Here is a 22,439-nt window from a genome sequence, read left to right on the forward strand (position 1 = left end):
ATGTTTGTAGCTTGCAAAAAAAATAAACAGGGGCCTCATTGTGGGACCTTACACTATCCCCTGCTCTGTCCACGCGAGGAAGGACTTCCCATAAGCTGCAAAGAAATCCAGGAAAAGTTATGAGATGCACCATGTCTCTCATGCAGAGGAGAGGTTTTACCATTTTTCCTGAGTAGCTATGTTCCCCAGTTGGCTGCAGAGCTCTATCGCTGTAGATACACTTCATTCAGACCTTTGTTAAATCTCCTTTTCACAGAGGCAGGATCAGGAACCGAGCTGTAACATTGAATAATATCGTGCTCGCCTAAAGAATACTTTCCTTTGTGAAATACCCTAAATATTTAAAGCCCTTCGCGGTTCAATGCGTTGTTGGTCTTTGATCTTTGTTTTTAGGATTTTGTGTTTGAGGTGTGAAGTTTAGTAATCCAGCAGTTCTTAACTTACCTGGAAGCTAGAGGTGTCAATCATATCTGTCTTATTCTGGCCATGTGCACACTGCCAGTGTGGAAATGACATCAGTGTGATCTGAAACACCTCGGTTCGATAAGAGAAGAGGATGTACCGTACGAGCCTTCGTCTGTGGTAGGCCCGTGGGAACCTGGTATCTTTATTTTCTGCCAGGCTGCAAGTTTACAAGCAGAATCTTCCTAACCATCCTAACCAACTTCCCTTTTTTTTCAGCTTTAAGACTTTTTTGTTTATGGATAAAAGCTTGAAACCGCACTATCCCAAAGGTCTTAAATGAATCGCGACCGTCCCTTTGAAGGTAGCACCTCATCTGAGTTTCCAACATGGGGAAAATATCGTGCATTTCTTCACAGCTCCCTCTGAGAGACTGCGGCCCCATGAGCAGGCTGGGCCTCAGTCCCGCCACGACGGGGTTAATCTCGCTGGGGCCTTGTTTTGCTGTTGTGCAGAGAGTCGCTGAGTCACTCCGCTTCCTTCCTCTTTTCTCCTCTCTCCCCATGACGGGGGGCCTGCCGGGCCCGAGCGGAGCATCGACACCGCAGGCGGAGCCCTGACCGTAAAAGCAGCCGCGTGTGAAGGCAGGGCCGCGCGCTCGCCCGCTGCACGCCGCCGGGGAGGAGAGCCCGGAGCCTTCGAAACAGCCAGAGAGAAGCCGGTAGCAGAGGACGCCGACGAAGATGCGGCCTCCTGCTGCCCCGCTGAGCTGCGTTCACGTTCAGGCCCTTGTTTTGGTGACTTCCTGTCACAAGAGTGGAAAATTAAAGGCCTCCTCCTTTCTGCCTTTGTTTTCTTCAGGCTCTTTCCCTCAGGTCCTCAGATGGAGGACCGGCTGCAACTGCAGCTCATCCTGAACGTCCCAGACTGGGGGAATTTCAGTTCGCGCCAGATGTGGATACGGGGGGTGACCCCTTTTCATCTACTCTCCGTTGCGTTGGTGGCATGCTCCCTTTGCAAAGAGATGAAAAGATATTTAAAAAGCAGTGAATGCCGATCTCTTCCTCTCACCCCCAAAACAGATCATCAAAATTTGGAGCAACGAAAAGATTTTTTTTTTTAAAAAAAAAAGCAGAAGCAGATGTTCTTTTTAAAGTGAAAATATCTCTAAAAAAACTTGTAAGAGGTTACATCTCCACCTACTTTTCATTAACTTTGATTTGTATGGTTATTCAAAGTTAAAAGACAAAAACTTTTGAAAATGTAAGCACTATAAGGCCTGTTCAGCTGTGCGTATTAAACAGAACGCTTTAAAAGACAGAGAGAAGAAGCTGAAGGGTGTCATGTATTTGGTGGTGCCATTTAACTCAATGAGAGCCTTGGTAAGCCTTCATCTGCTTACATCTGACCTGAATTATCCACTGCTGAATCCAAACACAACTTGTTGTTGTTGTTGAACATAAGTTGCAGGTTTTGCTCTGTGATGTAAATACAGGTCCGACTAAAATTAAAATTTTGATTCATTGCTTAAATCTGCTTTTTTGAACCCTCAGTGTCTGGGTTGCATCCGTGTTTTTAAACTTTTTTTGCCTGGTCTTGTTTACCAGGCAACCCACAAATAAACAATTGCCTTTTTCATAAAAAAAAAAACCCAACAACACACACACACAGACATATTAACGCAGACAAAGGCAGGCTCTCCCTGAGTGAAATGTTGCAATAGGCCCGTTGTTGGGTGGGTTACCATTCTGACGTAAAATGTGCTCTGAAACTCTACCCAGCGAGTCAAAAGGTAAACCCTCAATTAAAACTACGGTACTTTTTTTACACTTCCAGGAAACAGTGAGAAAGGGTGTGTCTGGGTATTAACTGCTATAGGGAACGGTTTCCTCCAAAAATATTTTACTTATATTTGCGGTTTCCCCCTTTTTTTGTCACCAATATAGATAACACTTACCGATTGTTTCTCATTACACCTCTGTTGTTGACGCTGCTATCTGCGAACGTGTGGACAGTCCGGGTGCATAGGAGTCCTTTGCTCCAAGGCCTATCCCCATATGGACGTTATCTCTTAAATTAACTCTTCTCTACAGCTGGGAGCAAAATCAAATGGCAAGAGATGAGTTCTCTCTATCTGAGCCTGTATGAAGTTTCTGTCTGCCACGGTTACAAAAACAGACAAATTTTAAGACTTTCCAATCACAGGTGACTAGACTGTACTTTTATGTATTGTTACACAGCCTGGCAGAGAAAAAGAGCCCCATGGTACTTAGTAAACTCCCAAATACTCAAATCAATCTCCTATCTCCAAGTAGAGCGCTTATCTCCCAGGCTAATTTTTATCCTGCATGCTGGTGGTATGAAGACCGAGAGTGTCAGTGTCAGGTTCTGTATAACTTTGTGGGTTTGAGCCTCCTCTGCCTTGTGATTGGTGTTTTGTCTCAGTGCATTTCTATCTGTCAAGAGTGCTTGTTGAGATGTGGCCTGCGGCAGGGTTCCAGACCTTTTATAAGAGAGTGCAAGGAGTGCCACTTGACTTTTTTTTTAAACTTCCCAAGGTATAATTAGCTATCTGTAGTGCCAAATCAGAGCCCGGGCAGCTTTTAAATTTTTCTGTGGTCTTTTTGTCCCGGTGACAGAGTTTTAACACGGTTAACCATGGTGTAAACAAGGAAACGGTTACAGATGGCTGTAATGACTGAGTCTTCCACCATTGACTATAAAATGAAGTCAATTTCCTGCAATGCAGCTGAAATTTTTAATTGGAACTGTAGCTCAGTTGGTCTGTTTAAACTGAACCCTGGAGCTAAACCAGCTGTGATGCCACTAATCACCCAGTAAAAGAGTCTTTTACACAACGGACAAATGAGACCAGCAGAAGATAGTGTAATATTTTCTAGTTTTAGAGGGGTAACGTGTCACATGGCAAATGCAACACTGTTTTGGGTGGGGTTCAAAAAGGATTTCACACAACTTTTCTGACAATCTTGTCCAGACCGGGGTCTTCAATCGGAGATTCTGGGAGCAAATTCCGAATAAGTGTGCAATTTGCTAAAACTTAGGGCGTATTTGTTGAGAGCTTTCGATGCTGTGCTGCTGGTATTTCCCAGGTTTGGTATTTCCCAGGTAGTTTTTCAAACATTACAACGGTTGGTGAAAGGTTTGATGAGCCCAACATACCAGGCTGCAATGTCAAACCCCTCGGCATATTCTGTTCCTGAGTGTGACCCATAGCTCATCACAGTCACACTCAAAGGAATATGTCCCAGTCGGCAGCAGTCAGACAGAAGCACAGTGGCACTAGCTGTGCAGTTTTGAAATAAGTGGGGAAGTGCCGTTTCACTCTTCACTGAGGACTCTCTGCTGCATCCCGTCTTTAGTGCGCAGCTCGTGCTCTGCCTTTGAAGTGGTGCTGAATAATTTATGCTTCCCACCTGTTGCTCACTGCCTTGTATACTCTTAGTATCTGTGCCTTTTGTCTGGCGGTCTGCCTACCCCCTTCAGCGCCCAGTGAGTCTTACCTCATCACAGCTCCACTGCCTGCAGGTGTGATGGTCGTCGTAGTGGCTAGTGCCTGCCCAGCTGAGCGAGCACTGCGGGCTCAGGCCTACTACTGAACCAACCAACACTCCAACCAACCAACCAGCCAACCAGCCAGTCAACCAACCAACCAGCCAGTCAACCAACCAACCAGCCAGCCAACAATCAATCAATCAATCAATCAATCAATCAATCAATCAATCAATCAATCAATCAATCAATCAATCAGTCTTTTCATTTGGTTGGCACACAAAACTTCACAGATTTGCATCAACAGCAGTTGAACATGTGGTCAGGAAGGACTGAAGAACCACAACTCACAGGGGGAGAACACACGCTCCTGGGGATCCCAGGCCCCATGTTTCCTCTTCCCCCAGTGTGCCCCCACTGCCCATCAGGGTGGATCCTGACATCCGGGCATCTGAGTGAAGCAGCTGAAGTTCCAGACCCTGCCATCCTGGGTTTCACGGTCCGGGTTCTGATGTCATGGGCCGTTTGGGCACCCGTGCTCAGCGTCTGGTTCCAGAGCTAGGACCCAAGCAATCAGAAAACTAAAGGATGAGAAAGATGTTTGTCCAGGTCAGCCCTAACGCTCAGTCCTCACCTTTGATGGGCTATTCACGCCAGCCCCCCAAGAGCTGCTTTGAGGCTGTCAAATCTCATTTCCCCTGCTGAGGTTGGAGGTTCGTCAGCCGTTAATAAACAAGTATCTATTTTCCTGGACACCCCAGTTTTCAGAAACAGAAACTTTAGAAACCAGTGGTACAGAACTGATGGAAAAGCCATTTACAGCTCAATGTAAGTTGATATACTTTTTTTTCCTTTCTGATTTGCATGAGATTATAAGCAATGAAGATGTAGGTAGTAAAATGGGAGACGAGCAGAGTTAAGGCACAGGCACCTGTACTGGGAGCAATAAAGTGTACAGCCAGAGGAAAGGATGTGTTTTGGGGTTGGAATTGTGCAGGGAAGGCCATGGGAGAGTCTCTTTGATTGGGAGAGTCACACTGTCCTCCCCAGTGCGGTACTCCTTCCCACGGGGTTTACAACCGCAAATAAGAACGTCAAGGCTTCCCAGAGTTCCACTTTCCGCACAGCACCAGAGTCACCTGACCTGTGCGACGACCTCTCCACGGCAGTGTGCCACTCGTGTCTCTGATTAAGAATGTAGAAAGGAGACAGTGTCTTCAGCCAGACAGAAGAGCTTGTAGTTTGGAGAAAAATAGCATGTGACTGGTCAGGCACATTAGACAGTTGCAGCAGGAGCATGAGTCCCTTCCCTTGTTTTTACAGCAGCTGATGATAGTATTTACAGACTACATAGTCCTCAGTGCTTTTTTTAGTATTTTCCTGCACTTTTGATGTCATTCAATATCCAGGAAATATTAAAGAGCTTTAATTAAGCTTGGAAGATTAAATGTAGTTTACATTAAGCCTGTAAGTGTAAGTTTAAACCCCTATAAAAGAACTGATGTTAATGCATGTGTACAGCTATGTTCTTTACAAGTGGGTGAGGCTGTGCAGTTGAACGTTTCAAGAAGCAGAGCTGAAAAAGCAAATTATAAGTAGGATTTTACATACCAGTTTATATATTTTTTCACTTCTGTGAAAATGTTATGTATATAGACTCATATATGCATAACATGGCCTTCTTTGGTTATTCACTACATTTCTATAATGTACTTCCAAAGAGTTTCAAATTCCAGCTTTTAGGAATTGATCATGTGAGTGATCATTCATCTGCACTCAATTAATAAGGAAAAGCAAGAAAGTATGATTATCTTAAATCTTTGAATCTGCACTTTGTACTACTCATAAGCGACCAATTGCTTTGTCTTCATGCGTGAATTCAGTCTGCTGTATTTTTCTTTGCTGATGAGGTCTTATTCAACAATGCCATATATAATTCCAGGCGTGTTTATGAACTTTATTTCAAACAGCGTGTAATGTAACAGACGAGAAAGGACCTGACTACATTTTTACGAAGACAAACTCTTCCTGATGTTTTGAAGTTAGAACATACTTGAACACCACATGAAACATTATCTCTTATAACTACAGTACAGCAGATTCAAGAAGTTATTATCAGGAGAATGATGATAATGGTGCAACATGATGCATCCCAACAGAGGTTCCTGTTGTAAATTAAATTAAGGAAAACCTTTTTCATATCCGTTTCCTTGGCCAGGACACTCCCATTGGAACAGAACTGCACAATCGACCATATGTAGTCCAGTTTAGATATTCAACTAAACTTTGTTCACCTTGGGGCTAAGAGCAGCACAGACTGCGTCCAGTGCCAAAGTTCAGCACTTTTCAATAACAGAGCTCTGCAGTGCTTTTTGAATTGCATTTTGCTGCATTTCAGAATACACTCCCAAAATAAGCCGAATTACATACGAGTGGGTGGTGGTGGCGGCGGACTGCTTTACGGTATTTTTCAGTACAGAATAATGCAGCAGGAGTTTCTGAATGACTCTTTCCATTCTCGACGAGCGGCGTTGTCTTGTATGGTTGATAACTCTCCATTTCCTGTCTTGGGGCGTGCGTGTGAGTGGAGATGTGCTGACCCCAGCAGTGATAAACAGCAAGACGAGAATGAGGGGGTTTAGCTTTGCCCTTGCTGGGAGATTCAGGGGTTGTGCTTTGAGCGATTTAAAAAAAATGGCTATCTAAACGTTTTTAAGCGGGAAGACGATTCGGCCTTTCTTTTTTAGAAATATTTGGTCACAGGCCTAAAACACAACCAGGAGCTCCAGCACTTGAATGGAACGCAGATCAGTAAGAGTCTTGCCCTTCTGGTGTTATGAGATGCACCACCAGCAGACAGTGGGGTGAACCTTGACACAGGGTGAGCATATTCCTCCAGACCACAAGCCCTGAGCTCAGTCTACCGGGCTCCCTGACTGGGTCACGCCGGATGAATTTGTTAAACATCAACAATACAAAAAAAAAGTTCGAAAAAAAACAATAGCAGGAAATAACAAAACCTTTCACTCCAATCTGTCATCAACATCGCCGCCTCGGACCATTGAGTTACATGGTACGTGTCTGCGTCTGGTTCCCTTTTCATTGTGCCCCTCTCCTTTAGGCCCTGCGAGTGTCAGTGGCGACAGCTGTGGAGAAGTTCACTTCATGTGTTGCCCTGTCTTTCATCGCACCCGATTTCTCTTCGCCTGAAGGCTCGTGTGGCCGATGAGAAACGTCCTGTTTTGAGTTTGTGAACAGAAATCCGCGGAGGGAGAGTGTCTGTGGATTTCTGGTCTTTGCCTAAAACTCAGAAGACGGGACACACGAGAAACAGTGTCTGCCTTCTTCTGGGAGAGCTACAAACTAACAAAAGCTACGCTGGGTGAACCACGGCACTCTTCCTCCTTGCCAAATTTCTTCAGGGGACGTCATGAAATTGGTACTTTAGTGAAGGAGACCTGTAGCTGGTGGACGGTAATTGCTTTTGGGAAGGTCGGATTGGTGTGTGTGTGTGTCTGGGGGGGATTTGACACTTTCCTGCCAAAACAAAAGAGTAGTTTCCTCTGACAGCGGGCAGCCCCCTAAGATGGAGAGGCCATTTCTTGTGGCCGCGAGTTTAGGCCCACGGACCCCGACCCCCCACCCGGCAATCCAGCCCACAGGCTCTGCGCGACACGGCGCGGCTTCAAAGAGCGATCGGCGGCAGATTCGGACAGGATATTTCCGCCTTTTGTTAATAAGGGGAAAAGAAAGAGAGATTAAAATATTTTTGAAAGCCCGGAGGCCGTCCTTTGTGTCTAGAAGACGCATCTGACGTTTTTCTTGAAACCTGCATTACTCAGTACTTAATTCCCCATTACCAGAACTACGTTGTAATTAACCTGTTGACTCTTTTCGTGAATTAAATCTAACAGTTGTTTCCCTCTCGCCTCTCTGAAGATGGGATTGTAGGTAGGGTCGCGGGCGGTAGAACGTTTTTTTTCAAACAGATTTTCATATTTATGGACATATTTTCTGAGCAGCTTTTTTCAGCCTTTTAATATACACAAAAGAAAGAAACAAGATTGTGTATTGTAATAGGAACTGTCTATTTTTAAGCTTAAAACGCCCCAATACAGAAAAGTAGAAAATAATTTCTTACAACCCCACAGCGCCTCCTTGTGTTCCTCAGTAACCATGCACACCTTTTAAGTCAGTGGTGTAAACCTGCGTTACCTAAGCAACTCAATGACAAGTCCGAATAAATACGAAACGTTTGTCAGTTCTCTGTGTTTTATAACTTTCCATGCGCCCTTGTAACCCTTTGTGGACTCAATGTTCGTATCAGGGCTCTGTGAAGGACACAACACATATTATTTTACTCTTCTATCGCTCTTCAGGTACATTTCCAAACACGGTTTTTACTAAGCTGGTTTCATTGTCATGCCAAAAACGGAGTTGCTACCCAACCAGACACAGTCATTGTCATATCAAAAGCCCAGTTTGTGCCAGATATGATGCGGTCACTGTCACGTCACACTGTGAGTAATAAAGACACCAGCACAAAAACACGTCGCCACAGTTCTGTTCAGTTCAGTTCATTTGTCCTATGCACAAGTGCAATGAAAAGCTTATTTGCATGTATGCTCCAAGACAAAGACATTAAAGGAATCACCACAAACATAAACACAGAACAGCTGCAACAACAGCAAGTTAACACACAACCTAAAAAAAAAGTCAGACAAGCAGCGTGAGACAAAAACCATCAGTGTGAGCCAGCGGGAGGGGTCAGGCCTTTGACTATCATACAGGTAGGATACGTCAGCTAGGGCAAATATGAAAGAGCACTAAAGAGTTCAGACATTAATGAATAATTCCTAAACATTCTGTGTCAAACCAACAAAACAGACATTAATCTGGCTTTACAGGATTTAAATAATAATACTAATACTACTACTAATAATAATTGCTTATACTTATATAGCGTTTTTCTGGAGTGTCCAGAAAAGCGCCATATAAGTGGAGCAATTATTATTACTTAAAAATAAAAGAAATAAAAGCAGACATAAACAGATAACTCTCAGAAACGCAGAAATCAATAAATCGGAACTGTTTCTGGAAAAAAAATGATCAAGAAGATCAAATCAAGAAGAATTGGGAATCTTACACGAATTAGCCCAGAAAACTCGTTTTGAAAATCTCTATTAAAAAAAGATCCCAAATACAGAAACATTAGTTGAAAACAACACGCATGAAACACATGAAGAAGGCTCCACAGCTGAAACGTGTCTCTTTTCTTTTCCTTTCAGCAGGGAATAAACCTTTACCTGGTCCTTTGCAGCCTGCGCATGCTGACGCAGCTGCCTACTTGACCTACAGAAAACATTGTAATGTCAAAAGGCAAACTGCTGTCCAGTGAGGCACAGTCATTGTCATGTCAAAAGATCAAATCCTTCTCAATGAGAAACACTCCTGGGGAAATGGTGTGGTGGAATTGTTGCATGTATTGGCAATTAAAACCGTTGTTTTTGTGCAAATCCCTGGCTATAGTCCAGCAGTTGCACTCTTGACTAAAATGCTGCTCTCCAGAATAGATTCAAGCACTCAGCTGTTGGCCATTGTTGTAGTGGGGAAGATAACCCTCGGGATATAGGAGTACAGAAAACCGGCACCTTTATTCACTGCAGCTGTTGTAGAGGGATCGTCACCGGCTTTCACCCCCTGAGCTCCAGGTGGCGAGACTACACCCCCACAGCCCTTTGTGCAAAGTCTCGAATCCCGAAAACACACATTGGAGCCAAAGAAGCACAATACCTGCCGCGTGTGAGCTTTCTGTGGCTTATGTACATAGCTTGTCTACCGCAATTTGTGCTTAAGCTGTATTTCCTCAGGTGGGTAAGGGGATCAGGTCCATATCTGATCAGCTCCCAGCTTTTCTGACCTGAATTTTCCTGGCCAACATGTTGCAGGATTTCTTGCTTCTGCTATCTGACCGAAGCTAAGACGTTAATTTCAATGGTTGTGTCGTGTAATTTGCTTACCAGGGGTCACTGTGCTCACCACAGGATTTAAATTCTAGGCCTTTCGCTGCTTAACAGAATGTAAGACTTGTGGGTCTTGGCTCAATTACATTTAATCAGAGCAACATGTAATTTTGAGGTAAAAGGTTTCATTGCATTTTGAAAACTTTGCTTTAAACATGCGATTTTAACCGGCGCTGAATACGCGACACGCATGCGCTACTTTGAACTCTGGAGGAAGAAGCCGGGGCGGGGCTTTGGTCCGTGTTAACCTAACTTCTCCAGGAAATCCCTTAACGGCGGCATTTCATTGGTCGCGCAGCTGCCATTCAACCGCGTTCACCGGCGAAATGGGGAGCGCCTATTGGTGTCTGACGCTGTCAATCACAGACGCAGGCCGGAGACGGGGCGGGAAGTTTGGTTGAGATAGGAGTGCTGCGGCTCCAAGAGGCGGAGTGAAAAACAGTGGAAATCAGTAGAAAATAATTCATTTTTATTTCAGTCGCCAAAAATTCGGACAGTTAGACAACATGGTGGAAGCAAGGGAAAGTCTCGGTTTGATGTAGGTAAACGTTTTAAGTACAAATGGCGAAAAGCATGCTGTTTTTTCCAGGTTATTTTTTAAATTAATCCCTGCAGTTTTTTTTTTTGTTTGTGTGTGTGTGTTTTTGTGGTCTGCTGTTGAATCAAGTGGATGTTGGGTGATGTGCTCTCGGCCTTCGCTTTGCAAACACGATCATTTGGGAAGCGTGCGCTTTTAGGGGGACGCGGTGCCCCCTTTTCCGACACCTTTCCCTCGGCAGGGCTCCACGCGCGGCTTGGATCGGGCTCCCGAGTTTCCGTCTTCCGATGGGGGTGCGCCTTCCGTGCCCCCTGAGAAAACATGTTGATTATTGTTTGAGAATACCGTACAGCAGGGCCCGCTCGGGCTGATTTTATGGGGTTATTTCGTCGAAGAGACAGTTGAAAACGGCTAGTTGCGTTCACCCCCACCCCCCCACAGCAACAGAAGCAAAGGACTTGTTGAAACGGCTCCTCGCAAACGACGATAAAACATGGAGCCTTGTTTCCAGACTACTTTGAGCTCACACTAGAGGCCCGGCCTCTCGCCCGACCCGACGCGGAGAGCTCGGCGGTGCCCCGGTTCGCGGGGCCGAGGGGCGCCCGGGGGCCCACGCAAGCCATGAGCCACCCGGCCTCCGTGTCCCAGGAGAAGATGGATCTGGACCTCGACATCCCCGTGTCCCTGACCCAGAACGACGGGAACCTGAGGAGATCCAACAGTGCCCCCATGATCAACGGGCTGAGGTACGGTCGGGGTCCGGTTCTGCCGAATGTTTTTTCTTTGTTTTGTTTTTTTTTTTTGCGGGCGGCGGGGACGCGAATCCACGCTCCGGACTCCCGAGGCCCTGCAGCCTGTGGTACCGCTTGCGGAGCGGACGGGCAGCTGTGTAAGCGCTCCGGTTTCGTTTCACTGGCACAGGGAGTCTCAGGTACCCGGGGAAGGGGCTGGGGGCGGAGTGGACGCGGGTTTTTATTTAAAAAACGTGCTTGTTGTTTTATTTTAAATCGAAAGCGGTCGATTGAATTCCAACTCATTTTTTTTTTTTGCGTGCCGGAAAAGACACGAAGCACAGGTCCCGTCAGTTGAATGGAAAGTTCAGGGAGGCCGTGCAAGAAGTAATGTAGTTAAAACTACATTTCAGTGTGTAGCATCCAGGTGGATGTTACACACTGGTGGTGGAGGGGAGTCCCCATTACCTGTAAAGCGCTTTGAGTGGAGTGTCCAGAAAAGCGCTATATAAGTGTAAGCAATTATTATTATTATTATTATTATTATTATTATTATTAAAAAAAGGGAGGAAGATGAGTAAAACTTACTTTTTAGCAAATGACCAAAACACGTGTCAGGAGTCCCTTTAAACGTTGGGGGCTCTGCACTCAGGTTTAAACGACTGATACCCACAGAGCAAGGACTTGATTTAGAGATCTTGTACAGATAGTTGACTGAAGGAGAGCGCAGGGTTTGGATGGTAGGTGAGTCTTTAATGATGGCGCCAAGGCAGTAAATTTAGTCAGCAGTGAGATCTTCTGAACCCCTGAACCCAAAATGATCTTGTTTGAACTATGTCAGTGATATATGTGGCTCAATTTTATGTGCTGTATCAGGTTTGAAATATCCAGCCAGCACCTGGTTGTTGCAGAACAGCATGTAGCGTCTAACCACTGGAATGCATTAGATTGCCACAGCTTGGCTCGTTTCCTTGTTCGTGAACAGCAGACCCAGGCCCTTGTTTCCCAGTGATTGAGTGATGTGACCCACCCCTCTCCATGCATGTTGCAGCCTCTCCTGGGCTGCACGCAGTCCGTCTCCCTCTCTCTATAGGAAGTGCGGACTAAGTGACATGCTATAGAAAATCACATGGAGTTAACAGGGCCACCAGTCTACCAGAGGAGTCTGAGTGGTAGTATAATACTCCAACACTGAAATGCTGCATTCATTTTCCAGGGATGCACAGCCACGCTAAGCGTTTTAAAGTGCTTTCCCACGTGTGATCCATTCATGAGTTTCAAAACGAGAAACGATGGCAGTGAAAGATGCAGAGATGCTGATGCTTTTGTGTGTCGGAAGAGTCCGGGTGATGGATTGATTGAACAACTGTTGTGTTGTTGTTCTTCAGTAGAAACAGTTCCAGTTTAAAACCATACCAGTAAATGGAAAGGAAAGAGTAGCTGGTCGTGACACCCCCACCCCCCTTCCCCCCGCCCTCATATTGTAAGGCATCACCCCCTCTCGTTGTGACTTAACGGTCTTCGTTCAGTGTTGTTCCCATGTCACCCCAGTGGAGTCATTCAGACTTGACAGCGAAACACAAACCAGGGCGCGCAAAGTAGGTGCTAAATGGAAGTGCATTAAAAACTGAGTGCTGGTGGCCAGGGGTTATGGGAGTGTAGAACAAGCTCTGTCCCGTCATGCTGTTTGAGCCTCCCCCCCCCCCGGCTCCTTTCACAAAACGGCTGGAGGAGATTCCTCGGGTTAATGAGCTGCTGCTCCTGCCTGCCTGCCTGCCTGCCTGCCTGCCTGCCGGGCGCGGGTGTCGTTGGCGTTTGTGTCTGCTCCTGCCGCTCCGTCATCCGAGCCCCTCTGTCTGTCCGATTCCAGCGACCACTCGCAGGTGTTCCAGCGGGAGGTTCTGCGCAGTCGGAGGAACAGCACCACTGTGGTGAACCGCCAGAGCCTGGTAAGGAACCTGCACTTCTGTTGCCCCGTGAAAAGGAGGGAGGAGGTAGAGTCTTCTGCGTTATGTTGATCAGCCTTTCGCACAGGGATTAAAGTGGGGACTCGGATCTGCAGGTGCTGGTTATAGTTCACTGTGTTTTGCCTAGGCTGATGTGGAGGTGGTATTCTTCTTCTCTGCTTAATGGGCTCTTTTGTCCCAGAAGGCTAGGGAGTGGCAGACTCACTCCTGTCCCTGGTGTTCATGCTTCTTTGTTGTTGTTACTTTAGCTGAGATTTAGTCAAGGTGTTAGCGGCCCGTTTCAAAAAACGGAGAAAGGGAAAAGGTATCCAAGAAGGTTGAGATCATTTGCATATGGGGAATGAGCTGGTGTTGCGTGTTGACCTGAAGCCCTTTGTGTAGCTTACTGGTGCTCAGACTGTGTTTTACTGAAAGTCCTGTTCTGAGTGATGTGACTGGAGAGAAACCATTTTCTGGAGCAAACTTCAGGTGGGGACAATAGAAGTGAAATGCTCCCTGGGAATTAGGAAAAGGTGTGTGTGTGTGTGTTCCTGAGATCAAATGGTTGAGGCTTGCACAGCCCTCTTCGCTCAGTCTAACCTGATGTTCCCTTCTATCTTTGCAGATGGTCCCCTCTTCCCCCATCAGAGTCCCCAGCAGCAGACTCCATCAGATTAAACAGGTAACGTTCATGCATGGTCAGAGGCTTTGCTTTCCTACTGCTGTCCCTGATTATTTTGTGTCGTACCCATCTGATTTGGAATAGCCTGTGTTCTTTCACGTCTCGGCTCTCCGCAAGGAATCCTGCGATCGCACACGGGGAAAATGGTGGTGGGGTGAAGGGGGTGTGGGAAAACGTTACAGGCAGCACAGCCCCTTGCTGGAGGTTCAGGGCTGATTGGAGGAGAGGCATGTCCCCACGTCCCCCCCCCACCACCACCACCTGTGGTCTGCAGGTGCCTGGAAAGCCTCAACAGTCACAGCGTCCTTGAGAGACCCGCTGAGGAATCCTACCCTACCCTGGGATTAATCGGATAGCCTGTCTGAACACTGCTGGTAGCGGCATGACCCAGGCTCAAATCCCAGAGCTCAGCAAGCTCAACCTCAGCCTTTACGGTGTTGAGCAACTGGGGAGTCAAGTTATCCCCCTTTTTTTCTTAGTTACATTATACAGGGAGGCTATTTGGGGACTGCCTGTTAACGATTGGGGTTCTTCCCATTTTATCTGCTCTGGAAACCCACAAGTGAGGTTGGCCGGAGGACGTCAAGTCGGCAGTATTCATTAAGGTTGAATGACTTTGCTTTCCTGCAGGAGGAAGGTGTGGATCTGATGAACAGAGAGACGGCCCACGAGCGGTGAGTTGCGGCTCTTGCTCCTCTCTCTTTGCGGTGCCTGCAGTTCCGTGGTATTGCAGCACGCCGAAAACATTTGCTAAACCCGTCAGAGAGTCTGATCGTCTGGAGGTGCAGATTTGGAGTCGTTTTCAGCATTGACACCGGGGCAGGGGGATTTATTTAGTGAGCTTGTGTCAAGCCACAGCTGGGTGTAGCTCTGTGTACACAGCAGCCCAGGTGCGGGGGAGGGGGTGAGCTCAGGTTGTGCCGGTGTGACCTGACAGTGCCAGCAGAGGCCTGGGACTCTGTCTGAGCCTGCTTCAGTTATTTGTTCACAGAGCCTCGTCTGCAGTGATTGAAGTCAGTCAGCTGGGTGTAGAACTGCAGGTTCACTGGGCAGCGCAATGGGGCACAGTAGGGCCTGGTGTGGCCTGCTCTCTCTCACCCCTGTGCCGTTTCTCTGTCTCCCTCAGCGAGGTGCAGACGGCCATGCAGATGAGTCAGTCCTGGGAGGAGAGCCTCAGCCTGGTGAGTTGAGAGGAAGGGCCTCCCGGGGGCTTGCCGAGCAAAATCTCGCCCTCCTGCCTCGCTGTGAGCAGGAGGTCGATGGTATGACTCTTTCCTCCGAGCTCTGCAAGTGTTGAGGTCTGTTTGTCCTCAACAGCCAGTGTCCCCCGATGGATAAATGAACACTTGTCATGCTCATGCCAAAACGGCTGCGGTCCTGGATCAGCATAAAAAACTCGTGAGGGGACTGCAGGCATCTGCTGCGCTTTTACTGTAGGGAGTAGATGGGACTTGAATATCTCCCAATTCATTTTTATGTCGGATGGTTACTTGATTACTTGCTGCATGGGGAGTAGTTGAAAATCATTGATTGGTTTGTCTTAATTGAATTTTTTTTTTTCATTACTGGGAGTCTGAAGCATTGTAGCTTGGAGAAAGCATGGCGGTTTGATAATTGTCTAGTCAAGTGTGAGATACTCTGGGTTGGGCGTGGGGAAATGGAGCAGGTGGTTGCCAGTGAGCCTTGTTTCAGGCTCCCCGTGCTTCATCGCTGAGCCTCTGCTCACGAGGAGGCAGCAGCAGTAGGCGGAGGGGGGCTGTGTAGTATTTTGCTCTGATGTGTGATGTTGAATGGCTGCTTTGTGTGGAAAGTATGGAGTCTCTCTTCGCCTTTACGCATGTGGCAGCTCCTCCGGGGCTGCGCTGCACCGTTCCCCTCTCTGTGGGGAGCGTGTGTGCTTGAGATACATGCTATAGTAAAGCACATGGAGTTAACAGGGCCACCGGTCTCCCAGCACAGGCTGTGTGGTAGTATAATACTCCAACACTGACACACCGACGCCCCGGGGCAGGACAGTGGGGGAAGGACGAGGCTCTTGGGAATATGGGACTGCTTTGCGATTCACTTTGTCTCCCTGAAACCGGGAAGGGTTTATTCTGGCAGAGGGTCTTTACACTAGTGCCTCCCTGGCACTGCTGACGTGCTGTGGCACGGTTGGGGGTTTTGAGTCAAGGATGCTCCTTGTGAATGTATCCGCGCCCAGGGTTTAGAGTGTGGACTGTACCTCTTCGTCCCAGAGAAGGGAAAGCGGTTTGGGATGTAGGCTTTTAAAGACGTGTGGGTTTCCCTTTCCGACAGAGTGACAACGACTTGGACAAATCCTCCTCTCCGAAGCGGATTGACTTTGTGCCCGTGTCCCCGGCTCCGTCTCCCACCAGAGGGATTGGGAAGGTGAGCTGGGTCGAGACAGGAGACACTCGTGCAGTTTCTCCATCAGACAGGATGTTTTGACAGTTAAGCTACATTGATGAGAAGGATGTTTATAGTAAAATATTGATGCTGAATTGTTGTTAAAGTATCTGATGGAAAAGGGAGCCAGCGAATCATCCTTGCTCTTTTACTAAAACTTAACTGAGATTTTTTTTTATCATTTGATAGCAACATTACCTTGTTTTTAGCTGATAACATAACTTCATCAACCATTTGCGTGACGCTTTCATTGACAATGGGCTCTTTTTTTTTTTAAGAACACCCCACTTTATTATATAGGAGAAACCTCTTGGGCAAGTCTGATACTTCGCCTGGTGTTGTTCTTTTGGGCCAGTATTAGGATTATTTCTAGTATTTGCATTGCTAGATTGTAACATGCCAGGCCTGTTAATTGTGTAATTGACTGATAATTGCTGGTAAAAATTAATTACGTTGCCTTGGCCCTGTGTACACTGCTCTGGAGTTATAGGCTGCTTTGCTGCATGTTCACTGATGGGCCTTGTCTCCTTCGCAGCAATGCTTCTCGCCCTCTCTTCAGATCCTGGTAGGCACCAACGGTCTCCCGCCCAGCCCCATCCCAAGTCCCACCCGGCGCTTCACCACGTGAGTACTCGGAGCGCTTGCTGGCTCGCTGGCTGTGCCCAACAGCTGAACCACAAACATCTGCCATCCTTACTTCGGAAGAGGGCTTTCCGAATTGGGGGGGGGGGATCCATGTCGTCCGTGATGGTGGTACCCTCGTCAACAAGCCGGATTCTTTCTCGGGCGTATTGACCTCTGAGGGCAGATGAGTAAGCTGCAGATGGTCCCATCTTGAAATAGCATGAGCTGACTTGCACCTGGTGTGCGAGGTGCCTGTGAGAAAACGAGCTGCGGTGCTGAAGCAGGGGCTGTAAAGGTGATTAAAGGCTGCTAGTGGGTTGTACCTATTTGTTAGGACAGAGCTGGGCAAAGCAGTCTTCGTTATAATCTCCCCAGGTTGAACCTGCATGGGGTAACTTCAGCGCGCAGTAGCCAGAACCACATTGCGTCCATGCTGCACAGGATGCAGGAGTGGAAAAGAGCTGCAGAGGCCTCACAGGAGGCCAGCAGGACCACACCACACATGACACAGCCGCATCACCAGGGACTTTTTCCTTCCTCCTGAATGCTGTACTTCTTGAAATACTATCCCTATTCAGCAGCTGATTGAGATGTGGAGAAACAAAAAAAAAACAAAACAAAACAGAGGGTTGGTGTAGATTTCTGAAATGTGCAAAGACGTAACTCCACGGGGCCGGGCCTGCTGTGGCCTTGGCTCCTGCTGCCGCCCCTGCGTCTCACGTCTGCTGTCTTTCCCCTTCCAGCAGGAGGAGTCAGAGCCCCATCAACTGTATTAGACCCAGTGTCCTGGGGCCCATCAAACGCAAAGGTAAAGAAAACCAAGCTGTGGTCTTCACTTGGGCAAACGGCCGAAAATGTGTGGCACGTCTCCGAGACAAGGGGGGAGTGCTTCTCGTTAAATTGGCATTGAGAAATCTGCACGTTTTGCAGCACCGGTACTTAAAAAGATGTCTGGCTCGTAATTGAATAAAATACTTTCTGGGTGTTAAGTGGCATGTCACTTTTGAGGTGCTTTTTATGGTCTTTTAAATGTCCCTCCGTTTCCTTAACAGTTCTAGCAGTGCTTCTGAACCTGTTACGGAGACGGACTTTTGCTTTAACTCCTGTAATAGTTACAGACTTGTTGGGGGGGAAATACACATTTGCAGCTCACCGATTTAAGTCCCTCGGGTAAACGGGAGCTGTTCTCGGCTCTCCTCGTGCTGATGCCAGATCTGTTTGATCAGTTGCCCATTTGTCGTCCCGGGTGTGTAACAGTCGAGGTATTGAAGAGACCTGGGGAGAACCTGCTGGGCTGTGGATACCTCTGGTCGTGGCAGCTCTTCAGGACAGGAGTACCGTTTTACTGTTATGCTTTTTTTTTCTTTTGCAGGCGAGATGGAAACCGAAAGCCAGCCAAAGCGCCTTTTCCAAGGAACAACCACCATGCTCTCCCCCGAGGTTCACCTGCCCAGCCTGAGCTCCTGGTAAAAAGTCGGCTTTCGGGAATGTGGTTCTGCTCAGACAAGTTAGTTTGGGTTACAGATTGAAGAGGCGAAGGACGATTTGCAGTAGCGTTTCATTAAGGAAATGAACTGGGTGCATGCAAGTTGTTCAGAACATGGGCCTTTCACCTGTTCTCCTGCTTTGGCAAGAGTGCTCTGTTGCTCTCTCAGCCAGAGTTTTAACGCTGATCATGCCCCCATCTATGAAGGGGCCTCTTTCACCCTTACATGCTGACACATGGGCGGGAACGGGGGGTCAGCATTGCTGTCTCGCAGCACTGGGGCCCAGGGTTCAGTTCCTGCGTGCTGTCTGTGTGGAGACTGTGTGTTCTCCATGTTGGCTTAGAATTTCGGCTTCCTCCCGCGGTCCTAAGGCAGGCTGGTAGGTTAATTGGCTTCTGGGGAAATTGTCCCTGGTGTGAGTGCGTCTCTGTCCCTCTGCCCATCCGTGTCCGGGTCCAGGGTGTATTCTGCCTGGCGCCTATTGCTGACCAGGATGGGAACCAACTCCCCCGTGACCTTGTATTGAATACCCAGATGGGTATTGCAGCTTCAGGCAGAGCACTGTTGTCCAGTCTGTGTGCATTTAAACTGATTGTATGTTGACATGTAACAGTTTGTATTATAGTGCTTGTGTAGGTTTGCTGTGCTTGTAATTAATACCTAGAACCCAGCTATTCTTGGTATGTGCCATCTTGGAGTGCATTTGACATTAAAGGTTTGTCATTTTATATTTTGGCACTGTTCGGCCTGCTTCCTCGTCCCACCTCTCTCTCCTGTTATACGGTTTCCTTTCCTGCCAGCCTGCTGTCTTTTTTCAAACCCGGATTGTCTTTGCCCGGGCCACCCTCCCTCCCTCTCTGTCCTTCACCTTCTCTTGAGCACGAGCGTTTTCTGCGGCCTGTGTGACTCCCTCGTGCTGCGGCTTATTCTCTTACACATTTGCGTTCTCTCTCTCTCTCTCTCTCAGTCTCTCCCCGGCCCTCCTGGACAGCAGCCTCAGCAGCGTGGGCTCCTCCTCCGACTCCCCGGCCAAGATCAGCATGGTCTCGGCCTCCCCCGACGCCTCCCCCTTCGCCGCGCTCCGTGACCTGTCGCCCAAGTGACGCCCCGCCCGGGGGAGGATCGGGCAGCGGCTCCCTCTGGACTTCATTGCCACCTCTCTTTCCAAACCTGCCCGGCCAGGTCGCCCTTCGTGAAATGGAAGAAAGTCGACTCCAGGGCCCTGAACTGTGTGCTTTTTTTTTTTTTTTTGCGTTGTGCTGCTCCTCAAAAGTGCACTTCCTCTGCAGACAGACGTGGGCGGCAGGTTTGAAGACTGCTTGCCGTTTCCTCCTTGTCGGCTCCAGCTGCTATTTCTACTTTCCTACAAGGTGCTGACCCTGGCAGCAGTCTCCTCATCCCCTCTACTGCTTCACATCCGGATTATTCTCCTGGCAACGCGAGTTGCTGATGAGGGGCACCTTGTCCTGTGATGCTTTTGTTTCCCTTTGGAGTCCACTGTTCTCAATCCCACAGGACTCCAGGGTGATTCTGAAATACAAGCCAGGCATGGCTCTGTAGCTCACTGGTATGCACACAAGGAGAATGCTAGCAGTCTCCTTGAGATGAGAAGCGACTGTAAGAAGACTGCGTGTCTTTGGGCTCTCGTCTCGCTTGTGCTGCAGTGTACCGTAGTACTGCCAGCTCAGAAATGCTCGCAGGCTCAGGGCCGACCCGTGAACTGACACTTCTTTCCAGCGAGGTAATGAAACCGCATGTAGTGGCTGCGCATGTCTTCCCGCCCCACCCAGGATGTCCTGGTGTTTTCTCCACCTGCACTAACCGGCTGCAAGCCAACCGGCTTCCCTACACAGGGCAAATCCCAAGATTTCCGTAGACTTTCCCCCCTCCCAAGCGTTTTCCTGTTCCACGCTCGTGTTCTGCCTTGGTCTCCTGAAGGGATAAAAGTCTCCGCTGGTTTGAAGACCGAGCCCTACAGTGCAGAGGTCCAGTGAACATCTCACCGTGACTGGCGACGGGGAAGTGCTTCCTTCTGGGAAGCATGGAAGACCTCCCGAGATGACGGTACAGGAATGCTGGAATACCGCTAAGAGAAGGCCGTTGGAGTAAGTCTGAAGAAACTTTCCCAAGGCCGTCCCTGGAGTCAGTGCTCCTGCACGCCGGTCTTCCTCGACTCTGGCATGGGAAGCCATGGATTGCTCACCTAGTTGTGGTCACAGGTGTTGTTGTGTCCTCAGCAGCTGCAGGGGAGCCCAGCAGCGGACAGGAAGCTCGGTTGTGGACATGGATTTCAAGGACTGAGATGAACAAGCGTAATCATCCGCCTTGGATCCAGGACAAAGGCTTGCCAACGCTGTCCGGCATTTCTGTGCTCGGGAATAGAATGAGCAGAAGGAGAATACAGCCTACTCCAGACAGCCTTGGATGCCGCGTAGCTGTGTTATATGGAAACACTATAGAGCGCTGTTTAATCTGGGTCTTTTCTTTTTTTTTTTAAAGCGTTTATTTGATTGTACACGTTGGAGTAACACTGTTACTGCCGGTGTGCCTGTGGCGTTCGGACGTGGGCTGTTGGGCAGATTCAGTAGAATGGCTCCCCTTCCTTTCTTCACCTGGTCAGAGGGGAGAGCCTGTCCCAGAACACGTCGCTGTTTGCGTACCGTGTCCTGCAGTGGAGCATGCAAACGTGCAGCCTAGCCCATCTAGGAAGCTGCTGCAAGAACTAGTTGGGGCTCATCTGTTTGCAGCGCCAAGGTGACGGAAGTCTCCAGAGCTTTCTCCACTGCCTACATTTGTGAAATCCACTTCTGTAGTGAGGTGGTTTAGGATTTTATGATTTAGTGAAGTTGGTATCTTTACAAAGTGGGTTTTGACACCAGTCCCGCAACTCTCTAAACGTAAAAGCTGCTAGGTCAGAAAATTTGAAGTTTTTAAAAAATTTTCTGGCTGTCTAATATGTTTGTAGCTGCAGGCAGTATCTTCATCACTTTTGGAGGCTTATATTCTATTGGGGGGGAGAGAGAAGCATTTATACCACATCACTGGTCTCTCTCCCTTCCGTTGCATCTTGAAGGGCAGCACAGCAGAGCGCGTCGTTCACACCCCTCAGTGTCGAAGTTGTTTAAGTTTCTAATTCATCGTTAATGAATTAACCAGCACGCAGCCCCTCGCCGAGGGGTCTTGTAAGAAACGCATCAAGCAGAAAAAAGAATCTTAGGGTTCCGATGTGAAAAATGAGAGATACTAAGGGAATCTTTGTTTTGAAAGTAATAAATACAAGGTTGGATTTGGATTGTTTATTTCTCATCTGAACATATGCTGTAACCTACTGATTTTATTAATGCTCTGTGCCATTCTGATAAACATCATCAGAATAAGGGCCTGGAGGGTTTTGAGGAAATGTCCATTTGAGTCCTTAGTCTTCTGATGTATTTGTATGTAAATGACTGTAATTGTGTAAAAAGTCAGTGTTAATCGGGTGGTTGTAGTATTTTATTTTTCAAAATTCTATTGTTTTATAAATAAATCTATATTTCCTTTAAGTAGACATTGCTAGTTTTACAAAAAAAAGGCATGAAAAATGTAAAATTGACCATCTGACCACATTATGCTTTGGTGCAAAAGAACTGTAGAGGTGACTATAACCAAGAGGGCACGTCCTGGGTTTATAGCAGAGATAAACCATTAATTTGAAATGCAGATTTTTTAAGAAAAAAAAAAGCTTTAAGGTTTGTGAAGCTGCAGTTTGTACATAGTTTTTACTTTAATATTTTGTTTTCCTCTTTCATGATCGCAAGAAGCACCTTGTACACAGTCCCTACCTGAGCTGTTACCCAGAATTCTCCTGTCCTGTGGAGTGTTTTTTTTTTATTGTTTCTTTATTTTTGAAAGAAAGTGCCCTGATGCTGAAGTACGAGGTAGCAGGCTGGCGTGCTGCTGCCTGCTGGGGTAGCCACAGTGTGTTCATATGCTTTGTGTATTTATGAATTGCTAAATGGAAAAGCTATTTTCTTCACTCCTGGTTTAAAAGAAAAATAAATTATTAGCTGTAAAAGCTTTTTTTATTTACTGTCATGCTTATCTTCCG

General features: G+C 47.5%; 1 protein-coding gene and 2 non-coding genes across 3 annotated transcripts; all 3 read left to right on the forward strand.

Moving 5' to 3' along the window:
- The first annotated feature begins 8,492 nt into the window (after positions 1-8,492).
- pabir2 (PABIR family member 2) lies at positions 8,493-22,411 on the forward strand. The gene is made up of 11 exons (XM_006632879.3): positions 8,493-8,702; positions 9,201-11,219; positions 13,075-13,153; positions 13,776-13,832; positions 14,463-14,506; positions 14,959-15,013; positions 16,131-16,223; positions 16,777-16,865; positions 17,609-17,673; positions 18,238-18,331; positions 19,320-22,411. Exons 2-11 carry the CDS (start codon positions 11,095-11,097, stop codon positions 19,453-19,455), a joined length of 837 nt encoding a protein of 278 aa, XP_006632942.1. The 5' UTR covers positions 8,493-8,702; positions 9,201-11,094; the 3' UTR covers positions 19,456-22,411.
- LOC138241124 (small nucleolar RNA U109) lies at positions 12,243-12,398 on the forward strand. Its single transcript, XR_011190317.1, has one exon. It is a non-coding gene; the product is annotated as a small nucleolar RNA U109 (small nucleolar RNA).
- Positions 15,666-15,821, forward strand: LOC138241123 (small nucleolar RNA U109). Its single transcript, XR_011190316.1, has one exon. It is a non-coding gene; the product is annotated as a small nucleolar RNA U109 (small nucleolar RNA).
- Positions 22,412-22,439: the final 28 nt, after the last annotated feature.

Source organism: Lepisosteus oculatus, chromosome 8, assembly GCF_040954835.1.
Source record: "Lepisosteus oculatus isolate fLepOcu1 chromosome 8, fLepOcu1.hap2, whole genome shotgun sequence".
Classification (NCBI taxonomy): Eukaryota; Metazoa; Chordata; class Actinopteri; order Semionotiformes; family Lepisosteidae; genus Lepisosteus; species Lepisosteus oculatus.